Source organism: Onychomys torridus, chromosome 10, assembly GCF_903995425.1.
Source record: "Onychomys torridus chromosome 10, mOncTor1.1, whole genome shotgun sequence".
In the NCBI taxonomy this organism is placed as follows: domain Eukaryota; kingdom Metazoa; phylum Chordata; class Mammalia; order Rodentia; family Cricetidae; genus Onychomys; species Onychomys torridus.
This window is the reverse complement of record NC_050452.1, coordinates 4,883,184-4,904,074: the sequence shown is the minus strand read 5'-3', so window position 1 is coordinate 4,904,074 and position 20,891 is coordinate 4,883,184. Positions and strand designations below refer to the sequence as shown.

At 38.7% G+C, this 20,891-nt stretch overlaps 1 protein-coding gene across 2 annotated transcripts in view; it reads right to left on the bottom strand.

The window, feature by feature from the left end:
- Vrk2 (VRK serine/threonine kinase 2) overlaps positions 1 to 20,891 on the bottom strand; it is a 139,366-nt gene that overhangs the window by 11,250 nt on the left and 107,225 nt on the right. For both annotated transcript variants that reach the window (XM_036201492.1, XM_036201491.1), the window contains exons 8-11: positions 20,098 to 20,230; positions 11,279 to 11,399; positions 7,937 to 7,995; positions 4,014 to 4,180 (exon numbers count right to left, since the gene is read on the bottom strand). In XM_036201492.1, the coding sequence (XP_036057385.1) occupies positions 4,014 to 4,180; positions 7,937 to 7,995; positions 11,279 to 11,399; positions 20,098 to 20,230 (480 nt within the window). The remainder of the gene's footprint in view (positions 1 to 4,013; positions 4,181 to 7,936; positions 7,996 to 11,278; positions 11,400 to 20,097; positions 20,231 to 20,891) is intronic.

Genomic DNA, 20,891 nt, shown 5'->3' with positions numbered 1-20,891 from the left:
GACTGTTCTTAGTTGAAATACTTGAGGACTTTTAGTCTATCCTATATTCTAAGCATTTCAGGTACCAGTTTCCTCTGAGATCCTCTGAAATATTGAACATGGTTGAGTATAGTATATTCTATCCTGTATGAGGCTCCCTGGAAGAGATGGTCTCTGGGGGTCAGGTCAGTGGCCTGAGGCTTAGGTTGCAAGGCTATGGATGTTTCTATCTAATAAGTAAAATGTTTTCCACCTTATTGAAGAATTATATTTCTACAAAACTTTATAATGCTAAAAGAAAGATGGAATAAATAAATTCTTAATTTTGAACAGAGTGAAACATTCATATTTAAAAAGATATGAAAATAAATACAAAAAGCACTCCTGCCATATCAGAATATAAAAAGGGATACTATCCAAATATGTATCGTTTTCAAGAAAATGCACTACTTAAATGAGATAATATTTTCCTTATTTTTCCAACGTAACCTCACACTGTTCTATAAAATGAGAACACATTACACTTTAAGCACTGATAACGGAAAAGTCTTCTAACCAGGGATTCATGTTCCATTCCTCATAGAAAACACACAGGAAGACAAACTTATAGAATTATTTTAAGAATTAAAGCTTCTCCATGAAGATTTGTACCCCAGCAACACACATCCCCCTTTGACTTGCTGGACCTCAGGTTCAGACTGAGAAAGGAAACACATTTTACTGTGTGCAATGAAGGAAACTCAAACTTTGATCTGACCCACAGCTTTCCTGCTGCCTTGAAATGGGCAACTCATCTGAATTCCTGCTCCTCAAAGAAGAGGCACAGACAATAAAGTGGTGAACTGGAAATGAGGTGGGGCTGCACAGTGCAATCCTCCCTCTGACTGTAACTGACAACTTGACCAGCAGCTGACCTCAGCAAGCACTGGTGAGATGTAGTTTCATTCACTGAATTTCAAAGAGTGAATCATAGAGGGTGACTGGGATATGACTGAATGGTAGCATGCCTGCTAAGCAGACTTTACTCTAAACATAACATAAAACAACATGAAACAAAACAAGCAGCAAACCCAAATGCTTCCGTGGGTGGCATAAGCAGCTGTGTGGCCATCTAGACGATGAACCTTGGAATGGCCTGGTGACAGCAGTTACCTCCAGAGCTGCTGAATGGTCTTACAAATAAAGTGTTGGCTTTTCTGGAGACAAATAAACAAGCAAACAAAACCAAACAAACAAACAACAAACAAAAATCCCCAAGCAACAGCATCCCTTGTTGACAAAAATCCATTTCCAGTTTAGTTTACTGTAAATGGTTCATCACACCCAAACATCTCTTAGTAACACTTCGCTTTACTTTGCGAAAGCAGGTTGGAGGTGCACAGGGAAGTGTGCTACCTTCTAAGTCAAAAGCATTTTGTTAAGAACCCTAAAATTCTAAAAATTTCATTTTAGAATGAAATAATATGCTGAAAATTTTAACATGCATAATTTCCTTCCCTTTGAATAATAAATGGTACAAAGAGTTTATTTGCATATGCATGTTTTTTCAGGGACAATGACTTATTTTTAAATACCTGTCCAAAAAGAAGAAGAAGTAATAAGAATTCATCCACTACTCTGTCAGTAGCTGCAGTATTCCACATGCATAGTGACAAGGTGTACTCTGAGAGACTAAAAAGATGCTGGGACTTGAAAGAGAAAATGTATAGCCACCAGGTTGACTTGACTCAACTAATTCTGTTAGGCAACCACCAGCTACAGACACCTTCCTGTGTGCATCACTCAGCAGAACCAAGGACAAGATGGTGACGGCAGCATAGTTTCAACATTTTTAGGTTTGATTTTTAGAGCATAAATAAAAACCTGTAAACTGTAGAAATTAAAATTAAGATGTAATTTACCTACAGATAGTGAAATTATATATATTTTTGACATATTTAAATATATATTTACACATAAAACAGTGGAGAAGTAAAGTCATTAATTAAATGTATGCTATGAAATATGATATACTAGCTACATATCCAGGCTGATCACACTGTTAACAGAAATTAAGACATTAAAGTTACATGTTATTTTTAAATAGTGTTACTTATAATCAAAGCACTCTAATCAAAAGGAATAAAATATTTTTCATAAAAGCTCACTGGAAAATGTTCTACATTGTATTAATCTCTGCTTAAAATTTTGGCTTTACAACAAATACTCTTTGATTTGGTGAACTGCACACTGTGGAAGATAATAATTAGAATGTTATATAAAAAGATGTAGTATTTTTGAAATGACTTTTATATTTCAGTGAAGCTTATGAAACTGAAAACTACAAAAATGGGTGAAAAATCTTAAATTAGTGCAGATTAAGTGCTGACCATCACTGTAAGGGGACACTGTCACAGAAATGGTTCTTGGTTTCTGTCACCGAAAGGGGACATTGTCACGGAAATGGTTCTTTGTTTTGTTGGAAAAGTGATAAAAATACAAAAGTCAATAAAACTGTTAAAAGAAGTGTCCATAATTACCAAGATCAAAATCCAGTGGCTTTTCATTAAACATGAACTTTTGTTCTGCCTACTGCAGTATGTAAACAGTGCTGACAATTGGTTTGTGAGGCACTTGCTACAATAAAATGTAATTGTATCACGAGAGAAAGGTGACAATCAGGGGATCATGAAAAAATTACATATTCTCCCTGGTAGTTAATTAGCCATGCAAACCCTCCTCAAACAGATCTTCTCTTCTATTAGGAATGATTACTATGCAAGGCCTACAGAAGTCAATACCACAGTCATTCAAACACTTCTTTTCCTACTAATTGAAGGTTGTAAAGCTCTGGTGCCAAGGTTTTGCTTCCAAAGAGCTAATTTATGACTAGAAGGATATTTTATGTCTTCAGTTGCAGCAGCTACAAAATTCAGCAAATCAGAACCATCTGTGCACCGAGACTTGCCTCACCATTCATCTAGCAGCCTATCAGTCACATTAGCCTGCATCCTGCATTCTTGGCTCACGAGCACTTGTGATGATCCAAAGTTCAGAAGAAATATTAAAGTAAATGGCATTCTAACCCTAACTTGTAGCTCCACCAGAATGAACCTCCACACACATGCATTTATTTATTTAATATGGATAGCCTAAAGTGAGAAAGAATAGTTTCCTTGTCTGTGTGACAGTGTTGCTAATCACAGACTCAGGTTTCTACCATTCTCTTCTGAAAATCCTTTGACTTTATAATTTCTTGCTCAGAATTAATTTTTTCCGTTGATGTGAGGGCATCCATTCAAAGAAGCATAATAAAGGAGATAACAAATACAATGAGAACTTTGTTAAGAAAATAATTCTTTTTATAAGCTAAAATATCAACAGATATGCATCAATCACTTCTAAGACTTCTAAGATTCCAGCTGCATATCATGGTGAAAGTGGGAGGCAAAGACACAGGGCAGAAGAGAGAGAGCCACAGGACAGGAGAGAGAGAGAGAGAGCCATAGGGCAGAAGACAGAGATCCACAGGACAGGAGAGAGAGCCACAGGGCAGGAGAGAGATCCACAGGACAGGAGAGAGATCCACAGGACAGGAGAGAGAGAGCCACAGGACAGGAGAGAGAAATCCACAGGACAGGACAGAGAGATCCACAGGGCAGAAGACAGAGATCCACAGGACAGGAGAGAGAGCCACAGAACAGGAGAGAGAAATCCACAGGACAGGAGAGAGAGATCCACAGGGCAGGAGAGAGAGAGCCACAGGGCAGGAGAGAGAGAAAGCCTAGAGAAGCACAGAAAGGCTCTCATGAATCAAGGTGGAGTGGCCTTTAGCTCTCCCCTGCCACGCACGTGACCATCATGTGACTGCACACAGCAGGCACAGATCCCATTCTAAGAGATAGGAAGCCAGAGGAACTTTCAGGTTTCTAAGTACTGATTTAAAAGAAATAGGAATTAATGTAGCAAGCAAGTCACTTTTGACCTGAAATGTCTTCACAGAAGCACTTTCACAGTGTGCAATTGCAAGAGCACAAGTATTATGTTATGCTTACTTTTTGGTGGGTTGGAGTATGCACATGGACACTCTGTGCTTTAGTGGAAAATTCCAGTGGCCCTAAAGGTACTCCATCTGGATTCAAAATATTCTTGAGCTTCTGATAGTCTGGCTTTTCATCATAAGCTAAATTACAGACGCACGCCAAGAACTTGGCAAGTTCACCTGCAAAGTATCAAAGTTTTTACATGTCACTTGTAATTGGGATGAATTAATAAAACTCTAATGATTCTCAAATTTTTCTGTTACCTTTTCCTTCATACACACACACACACACACACACACACACACACACACACACTTGAATAAACTAAAAATAAATAAGTCAATAAAAATCATTTAAAATTTATTTAAAAAATATTTAAAAGCTACTGACATGATGTTTTAAAAATGAGATAAACTGACAAACTTTTCCATATTCCTTTGCTGATATGTTTACAATGAGTGCATCTGCCAGGTGAAATACCTAGACAAGGATAGTTACTAACTTGGATTTATGAGGTGTGGCTCCTAACTACTCAAAACTACCATGGCAGCTCGATGTACTTCATTTTTTTCTTTCACATTAACATTTACATATTTATTTAAAAACCAATGTTACTCATAAATATATAAATCTGACTTCAAAGGGAAAAAGTACTGTAAGTTTTACCTATAGATTTCATTTTGTCATTATGTGAATATATTAAAACATGAATATGGATTCCATATTTTTAGTCATGATTGGCCTTAACAGTTGTCCTCTAAACCTTAGTATCCCAGTGCATCCCTGCTATTTCTGATTTTAGGTCAGTAGGCTGAGGAGTTGTCTATTTTCTCTCTCATGTAAAAGTGTGTCACCAGAGCTACATAGTAACTCCTCACTCCAGCTCTATTTATTTAAGTCATAGACTTTCAAGCCAAGGCCTCACATGTGCTAAGTATTCACACTGCCACTAAGCTATTTCCACCACTAGTTTTTAAAAAGAAGCACAATTAATAATAAAAGTGACAAAGAATCACCTTGAAATGCCCATGCTCTATACTTCTGTTCAGGAGGAGGCTCATGCTAAAGTCATCATATTTTCATTTGTTTACACAGTGTTTATACTGACTTTTCCCTTCGAAAACTGATTACTAGTGCAGAGGTCTGGGCAGCTTCAGGACATATTCCCTTCCCTCACAGCCTCCCTGCATCAAACAGACATGGAGAGGCACTGGGGCTCACTCCCTAGACAAAAAAATCCAAATAGTCACATCTTTTCTTTTTCTTAAAAGCAGGTGACTGTTTTTAAATGTGTATGTATATACATGTCTATGTACGTGAGTACACTCGTACACATGCCTATGTACGTGAGTACACTCGTACAAGCACAAGTGAGTACAGCTACCCTCGTTACCAGATTAACTAGCTCTGGAGCTGTAAGTGATTGTGAGCTCCCAATGTGGGCACTAGGAACTAAATTCTGGTCCTCTGCTGAGCTCTCTCTCAGCCCCCAAAGTGACCATTCTATACCACAGTTAGAATTATTATCTAGAAATGAAGAGTTAATGTAGTTAAAAGCAGAGCTCCTGGCTCTGTTGTTATTGTTTGTTTTCCGTTTTTACCAATCTAGCTATTAGACAACTTATTTTTTCTTCTTCTCTAACATATGAGACATATCAGGCTCTGTTATCTAACATTTAGTTCAGTAGATTGCTGTTAGCCAGCTCCTGTTTTAGAACATACTTTAACTGGTGTTTTCTGATGTCCTACTGGGGGCATCCAAATCCAGTTATTAAAGAAATACTCAACAACATTCTCTGTCATTTTCTGAGACATATTCTGCTGCTTTTCAGTCTTTCAATAGCTAGTAAGCTGAGCTTAGTATAAACTACAAGCCTATTAATCAGAATGGAGAATAAAGAGCTGAGTTTGTTGGAAACAAATGCCTGTTATAAGACAAAGGAGAATTCCCAGCACACTACCAACTGAGAGCAGCTGTACAAAAGGCCTCATAGGCCTGGGGTTTAGAAACTATGACACCAGAGTGGCTCAGGAGGGAAAAAAAAAATCCCACCCCATTATGGGTTTATTATCATAAGCCTAAAGCTCAGAGCACTGATGTAAATGTTAGCCTTCCATGATCTGGGTTTATTCCATGAATCATAATCTTTGATTTCCTTGTGAATTGCCAGAGCTATTAAACAGAAGGTATCAAGTAGCACAGAGTGAGCATACTCTTGCGTTACCTACCTGTTGGGCTAGTGACATATCACTGACTATTTTACATCTTTATTCATGACAATAAAGACTTCTGAAGGTACCACACTGAGCTGGATATACATGCTGCAAACCTCTGCATTGCTTTATATAAAACACAGGAAAAGTGGTTTGTAAATCAGTTTATTTTCAAGAATGTGCTGGCTCTACAATCTCCTAAGAAAATTAAACCCCATGCTCTAAGAACAGAAACCTGTTTATATTTATGAGCATAGACTAAATTCATGGGTAAGAAAACAAGGAATCATGTGTGACCCATCACTAGACTTTTCATATGACTAAAATTCTAGTATATATCTAATGACTGAAATATCATGGGACATAGACTAGCTCACAAGCATCCACCTTGTACAACATGAGGCATCAAGGCCTTCTTTTCTAGACCTGAGCTGAAGGGACAAGAAAGTTAAGGGGGGACATATATTTGAAAAGGAAATGACATCTCTGATCCACCTTGCTTTCTGTCTCAATGAGAAAATATACTATCAACTTGGTAAGAATAATGTTAGTTTTATCAATTTCTCTAATGTAGTTACAGAATAAAACAAACAACAACAATAACATTTGCAATTTTTAGCTTATCTTTCTAAATAAAAATGTCCCAACTTCTGACCCCTCCATTAGAAGAAAACTACCATGGAAAGGAGAATATGGGAACCTGGCAGAATGACACACAATGTGACTAAGGAAACTAGGTGGGCACAGGCCTGGGCTGTTCCTCTCTGTAAATGACAATTTTGGCTCACAGCTGTGATTATAGGCTAAGACAACATCTTGACTGTTCTTCTCAAACATATGCTATCTGATTTTACTATATGGCCAGTGCACACAAGCACTTCTAGAAGTCAGCTAAATGCTAACAATGAGATGGTCTCAAGTCAAAAGAGAATAGGATTCACTCTGCCTGCCAGGCGGTGGTGACGCACGCCTTTAACCCCAGCACTCAGGAAGTAGAGGCAGGTTGATCTTTGTGAGTTCGAGGCCAGCCTGGACTACAGAGATAGTTCCAGGAGGACAGCCAAGACTACCCAGAAAAACTCTATTTAAAAAAATAAGATTCACTCTGCTAAAAGTAAAAGTCTGAGGGTAGAGTTAGCTGGCTCTTCTCCTATGACAAACCAGCTTCATGCTGGATGAGTCACACATGCATAAACACAGGACTGAAACTGCAAGTTCATTTACTGTTCACACCAACATGACCGTCCAAGAACTTGAACTCAAAAGTCCTCTATAAACTTGAAGGAGGAAATCGGTTCTAAATGCACCTCCACATCCCCAAATCAGTTGACTTTCTAATCTAAAAAGTTTGGCTGACCAATATAATGTGATCCAGGTGTAAACAGCATTTAGGTATGTAATGACTAAGTTTTTGTAAATATATTGACTCAAAATAGACTTTATAATTTGACTTTACCTCCATTCAAAAATGCCTTAATTCTAAAAATACCAGTTGCTATTGACTAACCTGCAAATGATTCTCAAACTCTAGATAAAAACAGAAAGTTAGAACCCCAATGCTTTGGCATTAATGTCAGAGATGATTTAAACATCTTCTCTAGCAAACTGTGACCCTGTAGCTTTCCCCGTGGGAATGGGAGTGGGTAAGGATGACGCCTGCATAGTGGTAGCTGGGATGACCTGTGGAGAGAGATACACAGAGGGTTTATCATTCAACTTACAGCAACTACTTCCAGGGGGGGCCCACGTAAGCACAGACTCTGGGAGTTCGTCCAGCAGACTAAACAAAACAGGGAAAGGATATGGTAAGCATCTTCAAACCAGGCTCACTGCTTCATTTAGAACACAAACTTGAGTCTTTTACCCTTCTTTACGCCACTGCAAAGGCCGAGAGCATTAGCAAAGGGTGAGGGGTCCTTAGTTCTAACTGGCCGAGCAATGTGGAAACTGAGGGATGATCTAACTCAAGCTGTATACAGTTGAGGACTGCAGAGGTAGGAATGCTTGCCATGATGTTGCCTTAAAAACAGCAAAAAGTCCATATAAAATTGTTTGTAGATAGTGAAGTCATTTTTTCCCTCATATATTTGTCACTGGAGAGGTATGGGAAACTATCCAAAGAGGTGAGAATAAAAACTCAGTTCAAACTGACTTCATCAACCTGGATCAAAACTTCCAGAAGTCTGACCCCAGGGGGGTTATTGTCAGCAAATTTAAATACAACAGAGTATGGAGAAATGGTTTCCAGGAAACAATCCAGGTACACAATAAAGCTTAGGGTGTGACTACATAAAAACTCATTTGCAAAGTACCTGTGACCTTGAAAGTGGGTTCTAGAGCTAAAAGGCCTAGACTCCAGCATGGAGTACATGTGACATCTCCCCTTAAGGATGGGTTCTATTAACTGGGAGCTAAAGCTAAGGGTCTAGGCAGGGAAAGTCTGGGATAAACATTATGGGGGATTTGGGTGAGGTCTGCCTCCACAGAGAGCAATAGTCACCAAGTTGCTACCAATACCCACTCCCAGATTCCTGGATGGGAAAAGAGGCATTTTATCTCCTCCATTGAGGAGAGGCCCCTGTATGTTCAACATTCCTGGATTCTCTGGTGATCTGTCAGCAAAAAGACCTTTGGGCCCACTCCCCCTCCCCCACCCTGCCCTGAAATCATATTTTCCTCATGTATTTACCACTGGAGAGGGTGGTTTTTAGTTATCTGTGACCAATAGTTCTCCCAAGGGAAGAGTTCATACTAACCAATGATTGAATGAGTTAATGAGAAGTATCAATACAACACACCAAACCAAAACAACAAATGCCAGGGAAATGCTTTTCAGTGTTTTCAGCTAAATAAATATGACTCTCTTAAGTTGCTGTAGCAAAAATATATAAAGTCTCAACTAAAATTATAGATATGAGTGAACAGTTCACAAAGAAACTCAAGCAGAAAAGTGCAGCAATCTCAAGTGACCCATGACAGCAAAAACAAAGGGAAATGTGTTGTGGCCAAACCCACCATCCTGCTCCATACTACAACTTCACAGGCAAATAAAGCACTATTTATTACATATGAAATTTGAAATGTTTTAAGTTTTGACACATAATATATTGGCTCTACTAATGTTTATATTTATATTAATCAAAAATGACTCAAATAAAAGAAAAAAATGAAGATAATAAATACAGAGTTAATGTTTAACTTATTAAAACCCTATATTTTACAAAGTACTATTTTATTATACATGAATACATATGTAGACACACTAGTTATTAAAATGAAGGCATCTATGTATACATGTTGATACAAGACTAAAATAAGGCAGTCATAAGTCTTATTAAAAGAAAGCCTGCTAATGATCATAATAATTAAAATACTAGCCTTTAATTGAAATACACTACTTAAAGTAGATAAACTGAGCTGACCTGCTGTATACCAGGGCTGCGTATGAGTGCTGATACCTATGGGTTGACCTGGTGGGACGTGTAGAGCATGCCAGATATACCAAGACTTAAATGGACAAAACTCATCAGAAAGTCCCAACTCTGACTTGAACAAGTGTGTCAGGTGCAAGAGTTTTGTCCTTAATTACGTCATCATCCTGGGATGCGGGCCAGCCTAAAAAGCGGGCACTCTGTGTCCCCCCCTCCCCCTTCTATCTTTCCACCCTCCTCTAGGTCTCTCTGTCTCTCTTCCTCTCTGTCTCTGTCTCTCTCTGTCTCTCTCTCTATCTCTCCCTCTCTTCCCCTTTCTCCCCCTCTCTCCCAATAAAGCTCTAGAAAGGTAAAAAAAAAAAAAAAATTTGTTTTTGTTTTTCGAGACAGGGTTTCTCTGTAGCTTTGGAGCCTGTCCTGGACTAGCTCTGTAGACCAGGCTGGCCTTGAACTCACAGAGATCCACCTATCTCTGCCTCCCAAGTGCTGGGATTACAGAGCAGAAAGAGAAAAGGAACGCACAGAGGCCCACTCACTTTTTAGGCTGGGACACTGTCGCAGGCTGATGATGTAATTAAAGGCATAGTCCTTACATCAGGGACTATGGTGGTCAAGATTCCAAGTGCAACTTTTGCTCATGTCAGTTTGTAAACATCTGTCATTTCCAACCTTTAGTCTTAACTTCCTACCTTGAGCACTGATACTAAGGTGGATCCAGGTGTGGGGATGCATACCTCCAATCCCAGCACTTGGGAGGCTGAGGCAGGAAGATCATGAGTTTGAGAAAATCTTGGAATATAGAGTGAAACACAGTCTAAAAAAATTTTGAATTTGAAGATTGACTTATATGGTTGAGCTGCACCTGTGTGTGAAATGTGTCCATTTTCATTTTTTATTTTCCTAAAACTCTACTCCCTTGGTACAACAGCAGTCTCTTTCTGGATAACTATCTCTGCCTATCTTATGTGAGGGAAAGCTACTCAGTACCTGGGACCCAGCTGACCAGTGAGAGAATTGTAAAACACAAACACTGTTCAAAAACTGACCTTCTTATGCTAACAGAGTTGAGGTAAAAACTTTGAATGTAGAATATTAGAAAGGTTTATGTAGCTACAAAGTGTTTCATATAAATAGCTCACATAAATGTTTTCTTTGTTTCTACCTCAAGGGCCTTCTGGGGCAGGAATGTGAGGTATGCTGTCCTCACCTGAGAAAAGCAGGTCCTCCTCTCCTGCCTCACCCACTGCTCTGCACTCTGTTCAGCATGCTGCTCTGCATGGCTGAGATCAATCACACCGAGAACAGAGCACTTCCATACCCAGGTACCACACTCACTGGGAAATAGTCATCTCATAAACACCATCACCTAGGATCTAAGTGCTAGAAAATAGCATGTCAAGAAAGAGAGATTTTATATTTACACTGTAAAATTTTCTATACTTTATAATTTTTCAGTGCTGCCCTAATGGAGTTTATGTCGGATTCTGATTTTTTTTTTTAACAATAGTTTTCAAACTGCTGATATTTGTTTTGTCATGGTGGCCGAGGGGCAATTTTGTCTGGCATGTCCACTCCCCTCCATGATCTCTCAGTCCTGTTGCATGAAGGGATGGTATATTTGAGAATCCCTACTTGGTTTTAGCAGTCTGGACAGCCACAGGGTCCTCCAGGTATGTGTCCCAAGGTAGCTTCCCACATAGCCAGCGCAGCATGCAGTAACCAAGGATCTCAATGTCACTTCTTCTGGAAGGGGCTGCAGAAGGGGGAGGATAAAAAAAGTTCGTGAGAAATAGAGAAATCTCTGAGTGAGCTCCCAGTGATGAAATATGAAAAAAACAAATGGGCAAAGTGTCGTGTTTACTCAGCTGGAGTGAAGTTAACCGTCTGGGCCTCTGGCCTCAGTCCATAGACAGGCAAGACTTGTACTGAAGTAAGGGGTCAGTTTCCTCACCCCCTCCAACTTCATCTTGCTGTAGTCTAGCCTGTCACATGAACTTGATCCCATGGCCTCTGACATGATCCAGACAACCCATAACCCAGCACCAACACTTTCTCAAAGAGCCAAACAGTAAAACAAAGAAATAAATGTCTGCAGCTAAATTGCTAACACATGTTCCAGGAAGTCCATGGGGTCCGCCTCGGTCATGCAGAGACCTTCCGAGTGCAGACTAAACACTGAAGGCCTTTCCTATTCTGTCACACCAGTGGTTGCAATTGAAGTCGGAAGAATATGACAAAGCTGCCATCTAGTGTGCAGTCTTTAAAACCAGGCCCGTGAAGACCTTCAGCTGAGTGGAAAGTACAGCAACTGTGGCACAGCTCCACAGTGCTCCACACATCATCTCCAGATGAAGAAACTCCCTGCAGAAGCACCAGCCAGGAACCTGACTAGGAAAGCCAAAGGTGAGGAGGCATGGAGGGGGTGTGGTGCGGAGGGCATGGTGGGGAAGGAAGTTCCGAAGCCAAACAGACTTCATGTAAGATGGCTTTTCTTAAACCATTAAAAGGACACACTCAGACCTTAGTAAATATCATGTACATCAAACCCAAAACGCTGTGGACTAATTTCATCTCAACACACTTTCCTCGAGTACCTTATATCAAAACACAATGAGACCTAAGAATTTTTTAATACAACTGACACCTGCTAATGAGTCACTGAATTAATAACTAGCACACTTAGTGAATACCCATGAAATAAAATCATGTTATAAACATTCCAAGCTATTATAAAAATAATCAGCTGGTATTTATATTATTCTACTACATGAATATTCATCTGTACATGGATATATAATGTCCTAAGCAATATGGGGTTGTTAAAGCCTGTTGTAAACAGGTATCCTATTTCATTGTCCTTCATTAAATAAACTCTGAAAAGTCACTGAGTGAATGAACTAGGTCTTTAATTTATGAATCCATCCACTGAGAACAATGGTGCCACCTCATTGTACCTAAGCTGATATAAAAGCAGAGTGTACAATTACTCCTACACACATGCGATTTGGGTTATTAAAGCCCCTTCAATCCAGCAGAAGGTCGGGCCCATGGGTGCTGTTTATGTTCTGCATGGGCTTTGACAATGTCCTAATGCAGGACTTGACTCGAGTATGAAACTAAAAACAGTTGCTACCATGCTGCTCTGCAGTGAATCCCTTGGTGATGAATCTCCCTTTAATAACAGAATGGCCTCTTGTGTACAGATGTGTACACAAGTCTCTTCATTACAGGAATTCCCGGTTACTATCAATTAAAAAATTCACATCCTTTCACTGTGCAAAGATGATACATATTCTGATACTTGTTTTCCCTACACAAGGAAGGCTAAAACCCAGTATGAATTAGTATAGAATGATCCTTCCCAGGGACTCCAGCCACCCTCCAGCTGAGGGATTGATAGAAAGCTGCAAATTCTGACAAGTCATTCAGATTTCTGAAACAAATATTTCATAAACTGGTCTTCATGTAAAATAGGCCTTTGAAAGTTGAGGTCACTTCACTATTATCTAATTAAATATGTTAACACATTTTTAATCTTTCCCTATATGTACTATGTTAGTGGGTATGGTTAAGCAAACAATTTACAGTCTTCTCACTGAGTCCTACAAAAACACTTGGAATGTTAAAAAGAATGATTATATTTTCCTAGCCTAAGAAGTATGATAAAAGCATCAAATATGTTTCTAAGTCTGTCTCTCTGACTGAAAATAGGTCCCAGAGAGACAAAATGCTTGACTTGTTTTGGGGAAATTAAACTTTCAATCTATAATTGTCATGTCCACTTTCTGGCTACCATACAGAGAGGAGTAAATGTAATAATCGTTAATTCAAAAACAATAGTTAGGAAGTTAAGACCACTTGCTACTGTGGCAGAGGACCCAGGCTTGGTTCCCAGAATCTCTATGGTGGCTATAAACGTCTGTAAATCCAGTTCCAGGTGGTTTATCGCCATCTTCTGGCAGCCACAGGCACCAGGCATGCACATGGCACACATACATGCCTGGAGGTAAAACACTCATTCATAAGAAATAAAAATAAATAAATCTCTGAAAATATTTTTAACCTTGAAGCTGACTGTTTCATTACAAATTTTCCAAATTCATTAGAAAATGCTAACTGAACCAAGAAATGTTCAGAGTTCCAGAGCAGGAATCCATACAGCAGGGGTGAGTTCCAGCCACAACTCTTCAATGCTGAACTCTGTAGTTCAATGTGCAGTCTACCATCTTTAATAAACTGGATTCCTTTGGAGAGACAAAATATTGTGGATTGTTCTCTCTTGAAAACATGTTTGCATAATTCACTGTACAATATAAAGTTCTCAATTGCATTTCATAATCAATATTATTATTATTTATAGGTTTTCATACAGATTTACAACAACTCAGACTTTTACTTTCTGTTGGAAATTTTGTTATCAAGCATTTTCCTCTAAACTTTTTAAAATTAGTTTCCAAATACTATTTAGCATCTAATTTTAGTGTGCTTACTAGCATGGAGGAAGGCAAATTACTCTTTTCACTGAGAGTGTGTTGTTTGCAATTGTTCAACATTTCTAAATGATAAAGTAGTGCCAAGTATAACAATAATAAAAAATAGGCACAGGTGGGGACTCAACTTCTATTTCAGAAAAAAAACAAAACAAAACAAAAAAAAAAAACAAAAAACAAAAAACAGATTCCAGAAATAGCTGACACTAAACTGAAAATTAAAATAAAAGAACTTAGGTGATTTATGGAGAGTAGCTACTGTACCATGCACTGTAGTCCTGTATTATTACTTTTAATCATTCCAACAATGTCAGTATTACTAATCATATTGGAACATTAAAAAAACAGAGTCTGAAAAGGTTAAATACCCTGCTTCACATCGGAGAGTAAGAACTGACAGAACAACAGTGAGCTGCGTTGTTCAGAATGAAGCAAGCACACACTCAGGCGAATGACTACCTATACCATCAGTTCCAAAGTCATCCAATTGACCTAATCTCACTACTTTTAGTTATGGGAGGAGCTATATGGTGCAGGCATTTTGACTTAAAATACAAAAACACACAACAAAAAAGTTACTTGCTTGTAGAATAAATAAATAAGCAGCAGATTCTCATCTTTGCCGACTCACTGACAAAATTCTCCTTGTGACCATCCTTCCCGGAAAACTCCCTCTATATCATCCCATTATGATAAAAGGGCTTCTATTAAATATTTATTTATTTATAAAGTAGCAATGGTCCATCTAAACTGGAATAAGATCAACAAAAGGTCACACTAGAAATCTAGTCTGCACTCTAAAGATAAATTAGGATAATTAACTGAACCAACTCACCAAAGGTAAAGAAAGAATAGGAAAGTGTTTAACTCCATATGCATCTGTCAGTGTAGGTAGGCTTCCTATTTAGTTTCATTTCTTATATATTATGGAGGATGAAGAAGACACAGGATTTGGTAGGAAAGAAAACAAACATGAAAACACTTGTTTCCAGTAGACAGGATGTAAATGCCTAACATATTACTATATGTGGTTATAAATTATGAAAGTAGAAATGTCTGAACAAGAGGCTCACCTGAAAGTGGGCAGTGACTAATGGCAGGAAAAATTTATACTCCTTTCTTAGGTTTCCAACTGGCTACTGTGTTGTTGAATATTTTGTCACCTCAGATGTACAAAGAGCAAGAACACATTGACATGTCTACCATAGACTCGTGCAGTGGGGCTTAGTGGCAGACTGGAGGAGCTCTGGGGTATACAGGAGGGGAGGATCTTAAGGGCTTTACTCCTCTGATGAATTAATAATATAATGGCAATACTGGAAGTGGGTAAGGAGTGGGAAATAGGCGTACTGAAGGAACTAGTTATTGGGGGCTATGCTGTTTGCTCCTCCTTTCTCAGCTCACTATTTGCCATGCTGAGGTGCCTCTTCCAAGGGATCCCACTGTCTGCACCACGTGACCCCACTGCTACAATGTACAGCTTCATAATGCACTGATGAAGTGGAAGACCAGGGAGTGGTACGTTTAAGTCTATGGACTAACACAAATCTATCCTCTACAGAATTATTTCAAGTGTTCTGTCACAAAGCAAAGGCTGACTAATATACTATCACTTAGTATAATTTCAAAGGGGTAGTAGGAGAATAGAATGCAAAGTATCATGTTTCAAATAAATAAGAAACCTAGTTTTGCTTTTTCTCTTTTTAGTACCTTCTATATCCTAATCTCTGATTTGTGTGTGTGTGTGTGTTGTGTGTGTAAATGATCAATGTAGCACTATTAGGAAAAGTTATTCAATAGAGCAAAGAGACTTTACAATTAGGCACTGTGCACTGTATATCCCTAATGAAACAATTCACTTAAAAAGCCAAGGAATATGACTTAAATGTGTAAATGTAAAAGGGGTATGTGAATGAGATGGCTCAGTGAATAAAGGGTCTCACCACTAAGTTTGAGAGCTGAGTCTGATCCCCGGCATCCACATGGTAGAAGGAAAGAATAAAATCCCACAAACTGTCCTCTGACTTCTACACATGTGCCACAGCACCCCCACCAACCCAAAATAAATGTAATAAAAAAACAAAAACAAAAGGCCATATGTCACATAGACACAATGCCTTCCTTGGCTTTATGCTAGCCTAAGGCTATATACAGCATTCAATTTTACCTAAAAAGAAGAGGTTAACAGTATAGTTTTCTTACTCCTTGGGAAATACTTAATGGTATTTAACCAGTATTTAATGGTATTGCTTAATACCCTGTAACAGAAAAGGGTGTTTGTTCTGTTGACTTCGTTGTTAAGCTGTGTCACCCGCATCATCTCCCCAGTTCAGCAGCATGAAAACACATTCTCAGTTTCCTTCCCATGTATTTTGTAAGCTGGAATGCTGAAATGAAATAAAACCATGCAAGAAGCAACACAAGACTTGGATTCCACGTGCTGCAGCACATGGCAAAATTTTTTAAAGTACACAATATTTTTTTTTCTTTGACACTGGATATATTACATAAGCAAATAGACATTTAAAATGCAATTTAGATATTCTATTTTATGGTCATCAATGATGTCAGATTAAAACCCAGTGCCCAGGTCTGATGTGTTTAAGAAAGCTCCGCCTGTTCAATGCCATCTGTCTCTAGAGAAATTAGGTATTGACTGCATGCCTCAGTGAGTAGAGAAATCTACAAAAATCCATAGCACTCATTGATCCAAATATTGCTTCTTAACATTACTAAGAATGCAACAAATTTTAAAGCAGTGTATTTGACACACATATAATTCTCTTTAATTATCTTTCAACAAGAACAAAGTATGTCAGTGCTCGTACATGCTAGTTTTGATGGAAGAAAAATTAATAATGAAGAACTACATCTACCACCCTTGCTCCAGTTTTATACTGATGAGGCAAGTCAGCTGCAGAAACTTCCCTTAGGTTACAGAGTCCCGAGTTTGGAAGAACAACTGTCATGTTCAAGTAATGCCATCCACAGCATTTCCAGGAATCACCATCTTTCCATCTGTCCATTTGTCCTTCCGTCTCATCTCAGTATGTCCCTGTGCATAGCTGCTCCCTGCACATGACTCTGACTGGAAACCCAGTAGGAAAGAGAACTAAATGGCACCTGCCTCTTGCTGCTTTCTTCTGCACTGTTTTCTCTCCTGGACTGGACTAGGAAGATTTTCTGATATTAAATCACATAGTAACTGTACTAATGGTTAACATGAATATTTATGAATCTGATTTTCTCCATTTACATATAGAATTTGAGCCCTTTTATTCTGGTTTCTAAATATAGCTAAATGATTAGTTCATTTCTTTTTTTGTTTGTGTGTTTCTCCGAGACAGGGTTTCTCCGTGTAGTTTTGGAGCCTGTCCTGGATCTCGCTCTGTAGACCAGGCTGGACTTGAACTCACAAATATCCACCAGGCTCTACCTCCCAAGTACTGGGATTAAAAGCATACGCCACCACCGCCTGGCTGATTCATTCATTTCTAACAAAATTCTGATTAATTTTGCAAAATTCAATGGACAATATTAGGAACAAACACTGTTCAAACACAGTGAAAATATCCAATCTTCCAGTTTTATACTAGAACAAATAACACGTGTATTTAGCAAATACACATATATATGTCCAAATACATAGGTAGATATATGTGAACATACATACATGTATTATATAGGTGTTAATATGCAAAATACAGGAAAGGAATCCACTATTTTATAAGAAAGCTGAACCATGTGTGATTAAATGAATACTCACTCAAGCACAAAACCACAAGACTTCCCTGCAAACCTCAAGATAGTTCATGTGCCCTTTCCTGAACCTTCTTTCAGATGCAAAACCATCTCTACAATCACATTCAGCCCAGTCTTCTCCCCAAGATCCAGAGTGGGGAAATCTACCCAGTGTCTCCATCAATGCATACTATGACCGGCAAGAGAAAGAAGTTTAATTTGAGTTCTAAATAGAAATTGGATTAAATATTTCATGAAGACAACACACACACACAAATACCATGCGGAATTAATTAAAGAAGGCTTTCAGAAATATTGCTGTCTGAGCTTTGGTCCAAACAACACGTGACTACTCTCACCCCTCCTACAGTTAAACTCTGCCTTCAACTGATTCAGCATTAGAATGTTAATAACACCTAAGAATCTGTGTGGGGAGTTCCAGGCACAACACCAGGTAAGGAGTACTTTTGTGTCTCTGAAAACTCTATTCTACATCACAAAGTAAGTCTGGCAAGCATTCTTTGGCTCATTGAAAATGAGAGAAAGTAAAGTTAGAACGCACCACTATCCGGGCCAGAGAGATGGCTTAGTGGTTAAGAACACTTTGTGCTCTTGCAGAGGACATAGGTTCAGTTCCTAGCACCCACATGGTGGTCCATAGCCACTGAGACCTCCAGTTCCAGGGAATCCTATGCTCTTTTCTGACTTTGCTTGGCATGCACATGGTACACATAGATACATGCAGGTCAAACACTCATATACATAAAATAAATAAATCTAATTAAATTATTTCAAAAAGCACCACTGTCAATCAGCATTTTATTTTCTTATTTCATAATTTAATCAAGACCATGTCACATTATACCTTCAAGTGTTAACTACATCATTAATAATGTAAATGATGGAAAATTACACAACACTAATCATTACTTTTCTAAGAAAACTAAACTTGACAAAGACATGTTCTGATTGCTTTCCCTTTGTTCCAGAGTATAAAAACTGGTCTTCATTTCAGAAACTGTCCTCCAACAATATTCCTAGGAAGAAGATGGCACACAGTCAACACACTGGCTCCACCTTCTTGATGGCCTTCCTTAAAAGACTATGGATTTCAATTGCTCTAGAAAATGATCAACACCCTCTGCATTACATGGTCAATGGTCCTTTTAATAGAAAAGACAATAATATACAGTTGTTTGAACCAAGTAAAACTCGTTAGAAAGTATTAGCTTAGGGTAACAGTCTGACAGCCATTACCAGCGCAAATGTTTAGCAGACACTCAGTGAAGATGCATCTCTTTCAGAGATGTTTAAAACCTATGTTTGCTTTACTATGTCTGACACTATTTTTATAAACAAAGTTTGCAAAGAATATAATTTTGAAAGCCAAAGTTTTTTAATAATCGCCATTTTTTTTCCGCTAGCATAACATTAGAATTGACTTTTTGTCTTGCTGACAGAGCAACTGAGAAAGTACAGTTGCACTGAGCGTATTGATTGTGAGCAAAGCAGCTATCAGTGGGGCTCAGCACCATATATTTTCAATATTGACCTCCTACTTCCTTTTCCATGGCTTTCTGGGTCGGCTATTGGATTTGGACTGCAGAGTAATAAACAGCTAAGGTTTAATTAATGGTAAATGAATACAAGACATAGGTTATGACTTTAACTAATTAGGGAATTGTTGAATTAAGTCTGCCTTGGAATGCAAGGCAGTACAATCAATATCCAATAAAAGGGCTATGTATGTAATTTACCTGCAAATGTGTTTCCAATACCATCAAAGTGAGTTTAAATAAGTAAGATCTATGAAAGGCGCCTGGGAGAGATGTCCCAAGTTAACACTTTAGGGGTTCAGAAGATACTGTTACTGTGGAGAGAAGATCTCTTTCAAGGCCCTGAAAAGGACACAATGCTAACAGGACAGCATGTGACTGCCACTGATTCTGATGTCCCCTCAGCACCGCCCCGTAGCCTCACATACAGACCTGTGACTTCTCAGCCTAATGAAGGTCAGGGTTTGCTCCTGTCTAGTCACATGGTTTCTGGTTTCTGTCAGATATTCACTGGGATAACAGGAATTTACCACTTGCCACAAAAATGTCGCCAGAGCACTCACCCTTCAGCCTGACCACACAGCAGTCATCTCATGTGGCTTCAGCACTCTCAACTCAATCATCCTTCCGAGATAAAAATGTGCACTAGAAAAGAGAGACCTACCTACTCCTTTGTGGGCATCCAAACTTGTAAACTCTATTGTTCCATTATGGCCCTTCCTGGGATTTTCCTGATACTGTTTGTGATTCCCATTGGGACAATATCTGTAGGAAAGTCCATAGTCTGCAAGATAAACCTGGAAGAAGAGATGGAGAGGCCAATGAGTAATACTTTGTCCTCTGAAAACATGACCTTTACAATTAAGTCTTAAGAAACTTGTAAGTTGTAGGCAAGTAAGACATCTCAGTGGGTAAAGGCACTTGCCACCAAGCCTGAAAAACCTGAGCTCAATATCTGGGACCCACCTGTAACCCAGACAGTGGAAGGACAGAACCAAGTGCTCCTGACCTCACACACACACACACACACACACACACACACCACAAAATAACACATGAATTACCAATTTTAAAAAGGAACTTGAAAGTTAAGAGAAATCTCAGACCTCAGATCAATGTTTCACTAAACTGAATAGTGGATAAAATTCATACTAGGAACCAGGACAACCAACTTTCTTACTTAAATCCTTGCTTCATCAGGGGCTCAGACTCAACCTCACTCCTAATTGCCTTCTCCTCAGGCAGACATCTAGATGTACTTTCTTCATCTGCTGTCACATACATTATGAAGCTCTGCCTTTTAAGTAACTCTTCCCTGAAACTTAAACTGTGTTGAGTACAGAAGGCAGAGCAGAGGAGAGAAATGTTCTGAAAGTTTGAACATGGTAAGTCTCCACTGGCAGGAAGTTGAAACATAGTGAGCAGACTGTCAGGGGTAATAACTCAAACAGAAAACAA